This window comes from Cololabis saira, chromosome 8 (assembly GCF_033807715.1).
Source record: "Cololabis saira isolate AMF1-May2022 chromosome 8, fColSai1.1, whole genome shotgun sequence".
Classification (NCBI taxonomy): domain Eukaryota; kingdom Metazoa; phylum Chordata; class Actinopteri; order Beloniformes; family Belonidae; genus Cololabis; species Cololabis saira.
In genome coordinates, this window is record NC_084594.1 from 3,955,981 (window position 1) to 3,966,974 (window position 10,994).

The 10,994-nt window shown below is 38.3% G+C and overlaps 2 protein-coding genes across 2 annotated transcripts in view; one reads left to right on the forward strand and one right to left on the reverse strand.

Moving 5' to 3' along the window:
• The window catches only part of LOC133449232 (gamma-glutamyl hydrolase-like), a 35,381-nt gene that overhangs the window by 14,786 nt on the left and 9,601 nt on the right, over nucleotides 1–10,994 (reverse strand). The window lies entirely within an intron of this gene.
• Nucleotides 460–6,638, forward strand: LOC133449075 (G2/M phase-specific E3 ubiquitin-protein ligase-like). Its single transcript, XM_061728207.1, has 9 exons — nucleotides 460–782; nucleotides 2,111–2,323; nucleotides 2,714–2,853; nucleotides 3,259–3,871; nucleotides 4,338–4,654; nucleotides 4,741–4,841; nucleotides 4,973–5,145; nucleotides 5,992–6,206; nucleotides 6,382–6,638. The coding sequence occupies exons 1-9, from the start codon at nucleotides 460–462 to the stop codon at nucleotides 6,636–6,638; spliced, it is 2,352 nt and encodes a 783-aa protein (XP_061584191.1).

Below are 10,994 nucleotides of genomic sequence, written 5' to 3' on the forward strand. Positions count from 1 at the left end.
TTTATACATTTTCACTCACACATTCATACATTTTCACTCACACATTCATACATTTTCACTCACACATTCATACATTTTCACTCACACATTCATACATTTTCACTCTCATATTTATATATTTTAACACACACATTCATACATTTTGCTCTCACGCACAACTATAAATAATATATGTATGTAAGAGAAGAATATAGGTATGTAAGAGAAGAATATAGGTATGTAAGAGAATAATATAGGTATGTAAGAGAATAATATAGGTATGTAAGAGAAGAATATATGTATGTAAAAGAAGAATGTATGTATGTGAATGAAGAATGTATGTATGTGGATGAAGAATGTATGTATGTTAATGAAAGTATAGTTGAAACGGAAGGAGTATAGTGGAAACGGAAGGCAGGTCATTTATCGCGCTGTGATTGGCTGAGAAGCTTGAGGAGCGCCATTTGGGTCACAATAAGCATGGGAGATGAAACCAATAGATCCATGGATGAAACGCGGGTACTGCAGCAAGCCATTGGGGTATTAACAAATATTTTATCATCCCCTGAAACAGTCACATCCTTGTCCTCGTCCCTTGAGCGACAGAGGACAGGCTCAGCTGCACCTAACGTGTCTCACAGCGCAGTGGAGGTGCAGCTGAGAGAACTTTTCAGACCTGGTAACTCCCAAGCCGCTTCGCCAGGCCGAGCAGCTAACCGTACAAGTACAACCGCACAAGAGCAGTCATTGCAATATCGGACTCGGCAACACTTTGGGAACTGGAACTCCCGGCCGAGGAAAAGGTGAGCACCGAACACCGTGACGTTACATTAACTTGACAGTCTACTAACAGTCTAGGCTTGCCACCCGTCCCTTGAAATACGGAATTGTTACGTAATTGGGAATTAAAAGTTGCGTTCCGTATTGAACCAATACGGAACGCAGTTTATTCCGTATTTTACAATTATCCCATGCACGTCTGTCACACACGCACACACACGCGCACACACATGAACAACGAACTAACAATAATGAACAAAATAAAGGACAGGATATATTAAAGACAGCAACATGTGTTGGTGCGCTCTCTGCCTGCCCTGCAGACGGCTCGCTTTGCGCTCCGTTGCTTAGTTAAGCCTAAATTATGGTTCCGCGTTAAATCGACGCAGAGTCTACGCCGTAGGGTACGCGGCGACCCGCAACGTACAGCGCCGTAGGCTCTGCGTTGGTCTAACGCGGAACCATAAATCAGCCTGTACCTCTCACTGCACCGACACGCGCGGCTTTAAACAAAAAAAAAAGTCAAGTCAAGATGTCTCCAGAGGCTCCAGACACCCCACCTCGTCCTAAAAGAGGAAACAGGACCCTCCACAAACGTAATATAAAGTCACAGAGGAGCCAGGCATCTGTTGCACAGTCCTTCATACCTGAAACATCCCCGGAGCTTGATATGGTTTGATACGGGACATATATTATGCTCTTATTTATTGGTCATAATATACAGGTGAAGGTCGGAAAATTACAATATATTGCTAAACTTAATTCGTTTCAGTAAATTCAACTAAAGGTGAAACAAATATATTATTTCCCACTACATGCAAAGTGAGATATTTCAAGCCTTTATTTGTTATAATTTTGATGATTATGGCCCACAGCTTATGAAAACCCCAAATTAATCTAAAAAGATTTGAATATTTTATGAAATCAATAAAGAATTAAATAATCAAAATGATAACAAATAGTTCAGTGAGTTGTGTTTTATGCAACATAGACTATTATAATATAACAATACAGACCAGTGTTGCATTCTTCAGCCCTAAGTGACAGTAACATAAGCAACCTTCTTAAGATACTGTCAGTGCTTTATTTTAAGTTTAAAAAAAAAAAGTGTTACTTTTCTGTTTTCTTTTCCATCCATCAGCTTGTTAATTCAAATGTAGATGGTATCATAAGGTCTGATGTACTCTGTCTCTGTCACCAGTTTTAGTGCAGTAGTGTCAAAGGGCATGCATGATGAAATAAATGACGGACAACTTTTTTGTAAAAGAGCTGTAGGAGGACTCTGTAAATACAGCATCCTATGTTTTGTCATGTTTTATGTGTTGAATATAATGTCTGCTTTGTTTTGTAGGGCGAAAACACATTATCATGATACTTTCAACAAAGACATTATCCTTCTTCCGAAGCCATCAAGCAGTGTTGTTGTCAAGCATCGCACAAAGCAACAGTTACACGAACACGGACATATACTGAATGGATTTGAATTCCAGAAATCCTGGGACCAGAGGACTGTCAATGAACAAATAAGGGATGCCTTTAGAGAAAAACTCTGTGCTGATGTGAGGTAAGCACTTTTATTTTATTATATCAAGTCCAAACTGATATAATGATTAGAAAAAATTTAAAGGATATCTCATGTCATTTCCAGCAGTGAAAGTTGCATGTAATCAGATTATGTATACAGCAGATCAAACCTAAACTATTAAGCCAGTTATTCATACTAGTACCGGTACATTTGATTTGTTTTTTTCCGCTTACATTCCACCTTATTTATTTTTCTCACTGCTGGTTTTCTGCTGTATACATCATTAAAGAGGAAATAAAAAAATAGATTGTCAGTGCATCAGTTTCAATATGTCTTTTGTGTGCATTTTTGCCCTCATCCAAAAAAAGGTTTTTGTGGACCTTTTTTTTTTTTTTTTAACCTTTTGCAATTTTACCCACTGTTTTTCAGCCTAGAGTTTCTGATGGCATGTGGCAACAGATTGATATCGCCCAAACTGCGTGCTGGACAAGAGCTGGATGCAAATCTCATACATAAAGTATATAAATCGAAAGCCCTCTACATCAGACCATCAAAGCCAATTTTGGTATGTTATATCACATTTGGATTAACCTGCAGAGCATTGTAATAATAATAACAACCCATAATTGGTGCATATAATGAATGAAGATTAATGTTGTAAACTTTGTAATCTCTGTTCTTCTTCAACTTTTGTTTCAGCTTTGTAGCTATGAATATTATGAGGAAGGAACTATGTCATTTTTCTACTGGTATAGACTAGTGCAGAGTTGGAATGCCTGTTTTTAAAAATGTCAAATCTAAGCACAGACTAAATTGGCAGTTGCCTAGTTGGACCAACCCTGAACTAAAATCAGGAGGGGACACTGGTACTCGTGGGAGATGTCACTTTTCAAACATGGACAGCAAAAGTGATTCTTATAAATACAATTATAAATCTTGGTGTTTCCAGGTACTGTTCCATTTACAGTTAAAAGTTAATATCTTAAAATGTTTTTGTCTTTCCAAGGATGATATTGTAGGCGATAGCAGTGAAGACAACATGTGTGAGGAAAACCCTGGTTCAACAAGGCAGCTGCGCTCTTCATCTCTAACACGAGATAGACACGAATATGCCTCTTCAGACAGTTTCACCAGCCCAACTTCTGCCTCCCCACCAAACTGTACTTCTGCAGTTCAACCTTTTGCCTCATCACTTGGGTGTGGAGCGTTATTCACTCAAACACCTGCCTTGACCTATCAAAGCAGTATCTCAACCAACCACAGCAGCACTTCAGTAAGCAGTTCTTCTAGTCAGCTGCCAGTATGCTCACTGGAAAACTGCCCTTCCACCAGTCTGCCTTCTGTCTCATCATTTGGAGGAACAACTTCAGTTGATCCAACTCTGGTCCTGACTTGTCAAAACAGCTCAAGCTCACCCTACCAGAGCAGCACTCCAGCAAGTCATTGTTCTACATTACCCTCTACGTCAACACACCACCAATCAGAAAACTATGATAACTACCTTTCAGTAATGGCTGCACTGTCTGACATGTCTTCTGATGATGAGGAATTGAACAAGACTATACTAGCAAGCTTGCAGAGTGAAAGGTAATTACAAAAAGCAAATGTTTTGTGGTGGCCAATTGAAAAGACACAATTTTGTTGTGTTATTGCTGAATTCAGGTGCCATACATGCTCACATACAGTGTGTATATTGGGACTTGACAGTACTGGTATGCCAAAGTTAAATGATATACCTGATATCTTATTCATCTGTACCATTGAGCTCTGTTGTCCAATACTATTACAACACTTAGGTAAGCCACACAGCTGCACTGAGTGGCGTATACCTTCTTCCCTGGAGAGAGTGATTACTTTTGTTTGTTTAGAAATGACTCCTAAGACTAATAACAGAAGTTACTTTAATGGCAGATGCCACTGAGCATGCTTGGAACACAGGTTACACAGTTTCTCTTATTGTACTACATATAACACCCTCTTGACTTTGTACTGTTTTGAATGCTTACTAATATACTTTATATATTTTAATATACTTTATTGTTTGTTTCAGAAGGACCACAGGATGCTTGGTACCAGCAAGAGATATTTTGCAAGATCTTGCAACAAAAATAAACCATCTGAGGAAATGCAAATTTAACATTAACCGGTCCACAGTCCTGGACGGAGCCATTAGAGGTTTTAAACGAGGGACATACGATCCAAGTCACACTATTTCTGTCCGGTTTTCTGATGATATGGGCGTCCCTGAAGAGGCTGTGGACTTGGGCGGACCAAGAAGAGAATTTCTAAGGCTGCTTATCGAAGCTTTGCCCCTATCTCCAATGTTTGAGGGGGAAGGAAGCAAATTGAACTTGGCCTTTGACAGTACTGGTATGTATTTATTACATCATTATTACATCATTTTTGTCAATTTTTTGTACACATGCACTGTCAAATAAAATGTTTATTTTCACTAGCCATGAGAGAGGACAGGTACTTCATTGCAGGGAGGGCCATTGCAGTAAGCCTTGTACACGGCGGTCCTCCTGCAGGCTTTCTGTCTGAAAAAATTAAAAGGGTAATTGTTTTTTCTCAGTTTTACAATATGTTGTGGCATATGGGCATCTTTATCAATACCAATGAATTCTTTCATTTTTTTTATTAATTATGGCCCTTTCAAATTTTGGTGTTTAATGTATCTATTGGAAGGTCATAGAATGTACATCATTTGAAGATTTGCTAGCAACAACAGAGCCAATTGAGGAGTATTTGGCCAATGCTGGCTGCCTGAGGCCACTGCGAAGGTTGGAAGACAAGAATCTCCTTGTGGATGACATCCTGATGTTCCAAGTGATACACAGAGTGCGTGGTCCTTTTGAGAGGTACATTTTAACTTGTTTTTGCCTCTCCTAAAGAACTGAAACCCATGAAGACTGCCTTGTGTTCAGGGTTTTCTGTGGGCCATTTATGTTTAAATAGTATTGGTGTGCTAGCTAGACCATGTCTACCCTGCACATGAATTGGCCAAGTCTAAAAAGTGAAAACAGGTTTGTGTATCAAAACTTTGTTCTTTCTTCTTTCCTCTCCCATCAATCATCTCACGACCCCTCAGATTTATCTGGTGACCCTTTGGAGGGGCCCGACCCCTAGCTTGGGAACCACTGGACTAAACTATCTAACTGTATATAAAGTAGTTGAAACTAGCTCCACCTCCAGCAGCTACAACACTAACATGCTGCTGACACACTGATGCTTCAGTATTAATGATGTAATCTATAATAATATCAGTCAGAGGGACCACACCAATACTTTTACTGCAAAACGTTAACTACATCAACCTGATAATACTTATGTACTTTTACTGCTATACTTTAACTACATCCAGCTCATAATACTTATGTACTTTTACCATAGTAGGATTGTTCATGCAGGACTTTTACTTGTAATGGAGTACTTTTACATTGTAGTATTGGTATACCTTTACTTAAGTAAAGGATCTGAATACTTTCACCACTGGTTACTACCCTGAAAAATGTGAATTTGACACACATACTTTACTTTTGTAACTAACCTGAAGTACAATACATTAGCATATTTTAAGATTTTTAACTATATTTTTTCTTTGATTCATTCATCTGCTACATGTGGAGATGTAAAAACAAACGTTTTTGTTAAAGCTGAAGTCACTTATCAGAACACTTTAAAAAATAAGTGTGATTTTTACTCAGATTTCGGGATGGACTGAGAACACTTGGTGTGCTGGACAAAATCCAAGTTCACCCGGAGAGTTTTCGTCCCCTTCTATGCTGGTCTCCTACAACCCTCACAGCTGACCTGGTTGACAACCTCTTCACCATCCGCCTATCACCAGTTGGCAGCAACAAAAGGCGTGCTGAAGAAGTTGTTGTTCCTTTTTGGAGGGACTACTTAACAGATGCAGAAGGTTAATTCGGAAGTGATATAAGCATTTATTGTATGAAATGAAATATTTGCTCACTTTAGATTAATAATGCACTTCATCTCTTGTCACTTTATATCAGTTAAGAGTAGGCCTAGTGATGCGTGCAGTGTTTTTTTTTTTTTTTAAATCTAATTTCCAATGTATTGCTTTCTTTCAGATCAAGAGGGAACACACAAGCTGGGGACAATTCTTGCCTTTGCCACTGGAGCCGATGCTGTTCCACCAGTTGGCTTCTCTCCACAACCTTCAATTGAATTCCTTCACCAAGAGCATGACGCAGGATTCACCTCTAAATTGCCCATTGCAAACACCTGCATCAATTGTTTGAAGTTACCACTGCATGCTTCTTACAGAGACTTTCAGGAAAACATGGACTTTGCATTGGGCAATACCCATGGTTTCGGCATAGCTTAATTCGTGGGCAGTCCTCTATGGAGCCAAATCAGGGCCAAAAGTTTTGCTAATTTGAAAATAAAATTTGAACCTGAAAATTTTTTTTTTCAGTTTTATTTTTTTCAGTATGAGATCTTTTTTTCAGTTTCAAATCTTTTTTTCAGGTTCACGTCTTTTTTTTTCAGTTTCACATCTTTTTTTTTCAGTTTCACTTCTTTTTTTTCAGTTACAAAATTTTTTTTCAGGTTCAGACTTTTGGCCCCGATCTGGCGTGGGGGGCGTGGCATCAACTGAGAGGGGCGTGGCATTACCTGAGAGGGGCGTGGCATCATGAGTGACAGCAGAACAGAGAAGGCAGGGGACGTTCCTCAGTCATGTTGCCTTCAGGAAACGTAGGTTGCAGAAGTTATCAGTAGAAGTATGATTCAACACTGTATATACACTATATTCACGTGATTGGCAGTGGAACAAACTGATATTAGTGACACATTTCTGTTTAAAAAGCTGTTTTAGACCGTACTTGGCACCAATCGCAGTATAAAAGCAATAAACTATGCCAGACTGTACAGTTCAACACCCACACTTTAAAGTTTGACATTTCAGTATCGTTTGCGATGTCGTCCGTTCCGCCAGGACAAGCCGCGGGTGAGTGCTGGGGCCCGCGGCTTGTCCTGGCGGAACGGACGACATCGCAAACGATACTGAAATGTCAAACTTTAAAGTGTGGGTGTTGAACTGTACAGTCTGGCATAGTTTATTGCTTTTATACTGCGATTGGTGCCAAGTACGGTCTAAAACAGCTTTTTAAACAGAAATGTGTCACTAATATCAGTTTGTTCCACTGCCAATCACGTGAATATAGTGTATATACAGTGTTGAATCATACTTCTACTGATAACTTCTGCAACCTACATTTCCTGAAGGCAACATGACTGAGGACCGTCCCCCGCCTTCTCTGTTCTGCTGTCACTCATGATGCCACGCCCCCCACGCCAGGTCGGGGCCAAAAGTCTGAACCTGAAAAAAAATTTTGTAAGTGGAGAAAAAAGACGTGAAACTGAAAAAAAAAGATTTGAAACTGAAATAAAAAGATTTGAGACTGAAATAAAAAGATTTGAGACTGAAAAAAAGATCTGATACTGAAACTGTAAAAAAAGAATTTCAGGTTCAAATTTTATTTTCAAATTAGCAAAACTTTTGGCCCTGATTTGGCTCCATAGTCCTCCTTAACAGTATTCTGTCAAGTTTGCTCTCATCCCAAAACAGTTCATGACACGTGTTTTTAGTTTGGATATCATTCCACATTGTTTATTGGGAAAAATACACACACAATAAGGTGTTATTTCTTTAGTACAGTTCAGATTTTCAGAAAGTTCAGTGAAGACAAAAACTCTTCTCACAGATTACACTGATGCTGTATTACTGTTGTTAGTTTAGTGATCCTATGCAACAAAGAATGACATATGTTAAGAGTTAAGTCAATTTGAGTTCTCCAGATCCAAAAGTGTCAATAAAATGGTTTTACATGTTTCATGTTTTTGGTAACAATTTCTTTGAATATTTAAAGTAAGAAACATGGCTGTAAAATGTAAACAGCGGTATGAGCTCACAGAATAACATTGAAAAACATCTTAACATCCCATACACAGCAAAGATTCATGTAATGGAAGATAACAGCAACCATGAACTTATATGACAGTATTTTTAAGTGTAATGCTGTACTATGACAAAGATTGGCAGTATTCATTTTGATTTGCATTACACAACTACGCTTAGTAATTATCCTTTGTGGACCTTTTATTTGATGTTAATGTCCTCTTAATCTATTTTTCAAATCTTAAAATGTTGAGAGGGGTTTTGTTTCCTTTTTTGTTTTCAATATGGCTATGGTTTTAGGAATGCCTCTCTTCAAGAAAATGCACAAGGTTGCGAAACAAATCTATACCATGATTTCCATCATCTTCAAATGGATCAAAAGTCTGCTGAACTATATCCATTGTTGTGTCATTAATGTTAATGTTAATTGATGGAACAATAACGACATTATTTGTCTGTAATTCTGAGAGTGGTCTGTTATCAACACCAAAGCCACTGGCTACATCACAGATACCATTCATACTTGGGTTATGCATTCCTGCGTTGTTTATTATGCCCCTTTGCCACAACTGAAGAGGAGTTTGCCCTCCTTGTGTTGAAAGACCATGGTTATTCCACTGGTTCTGAAATTCAGTGGCAGCTCTTTGAATTCGTGGCAAATAAATGTAATGAAGACAAAATAAATGGAGCTCATTAAGTGAATCTAATACACTATGCTCCTCCATGAAGTTGAAAAGGTTAACAAAATGAAATGATACTACTCGGTTTAGCTCTGCCCATAACCTCTCAATTCTTTGATTATGCACTGACCTGCCAGTAATGACACTACGTCTGTTCAATCCTCTCCTGAAGAGCATGAAACGGGCAACACCAGTGTTTTCCAGTCCATGATCACATCTAACCCTGGACGGTATTCCATAGTTCTGAACACCAGCAATGAATAGTGACAAAACACTAGAGGCTCTGTTGTTGTCTAGACAAGCAAGGTAGATGATGGTTCGACTGAAACCATCAACACAGCCGTGGAATACCATCCTCCACCTCACAAGTTTGTGGTTTCCATCGATGTGCCTAAGAGAAATTAAAGTCATAGTCAATTATGTGTGAGAAAAACTGGTGGAAGTATTCAGATCCTTTACTCAAGTAAAAGTATCAATTCAACAATGTAAAAATACTCCATTATAAGTAAAAGTCCTGTATGAAAAATCCTACTTCAAGTACTATTTGTACTAGTACTATACTATTATACTATACTTTAGTACACTAGTATTATGATCTTGATGTAGTTAAAGTATTGCAGTAAAAGTACATAAGTATTATGATCTTGATGTAAAAGTATTACAGTAGAAGTAGCGGTTTCGTCCCTCTGACTGATTTATTATATATGACATCATTAGAGATTAGATTAATACTGAAGCATCAGTGTCAGCAGCATGTTAGTGTTGTAGTTCCTGGAGGTGGAGCTAGTTTCAACTACTTTATATACAGTTGGATAGTTTAGTCCAGTGGTTTTCAGTTTTTGGACTTTTTCTCTAATCTTTGACATTTGCTGAAATATTGGATCATTTGAACATTTATTGAAATAAAACCATGTGACTCACATTTTTCCCTCTAAACTTCTCACATGATTTGAAAAATCACTGGTCACTGGTGGAGCTGTTAACAACTCATAGACATGTGAACTGTGAGCCGACTGCTTTTTTATGATGTCAGAAGCCAAAAAGGTTGTAAACCACTGGTTCCATCTTTAACAATGTTTTGTATTTTAAAAGCTTGTTATTTTATCCATTGAGTCAAATCTGCATCTGAAAAGGAACTAAAGCTGTCAAATACATGGAGTGGAGTAGAAAGTACATCTGAAATGTAGTGGGGTGGAAATTTAAAGTAGCATGACATGTAAGTACTCAAATAAAGTACAAGTACCTCAAAGTTGTACTTAAATACAGTACTTGAGTAAATGTATTTACTGGTAGTTACTTTCCACCTCTGGGGAAAAGTATAACAAGGCCAAGGTTATGCATGAATAATTCAACACTAAAAGAAAATTGTGAATAATGAGATCTTTTGTTTTTTATGTTAAGTCAATTTTGCTGTTAATTTAAAATTGTGAATGCAGGACTTACTTGTAATCAAGTGTTTTTTTAATTTATTTAGATAAAGTAAGTACTTCTTCCATCACATCCAAGTGGATTTTAAGAAATGGATTACTGACTTTGTGCTACTTGATTTATTCTAAGTTGTATTGTTGGGAATTTACTCACCATAATTGATTGGGGGTTGCAACACTGTAAACTCGTCTACGTATTGCATGGCGTCTTCTGAAGGACCGTCCAATAGGGTCAATTTCTTGCAGACTCTAACGCGCCACCTTTGAATGCGTAACCCACGTGACCTCAAGCTCCCATGCACATATCGTTCACCTGCATTTGTGGTTGACTGAAGAATTTCACCAACAACTCCATTCAAGTTGTCATTTGATAGCGTTGCATATGTCAGTGGCTGAACGCCAAGCCGCTGTCTGTGCCTGTAGAGCAGGGGTCGGCAACCTCAGGCACGCGTGCCATGATTGGCACGCGGCGGCATAATCATTGGCACACTAAATCAGCCTTTATTCACCGCACTACCCGCCCGTGCGCTCATGAAAGAAACTCCTAAAATAAAGAGTAAAAAGACAAGTAAAAGATGGGGGATTACTTGTAATTTTCCTACGTTTGTAGTTTCTAAACAGAAAACAAGCTTGATATTGTGATATTTAAATGTTCTATTTTCATCCTGTCGCTC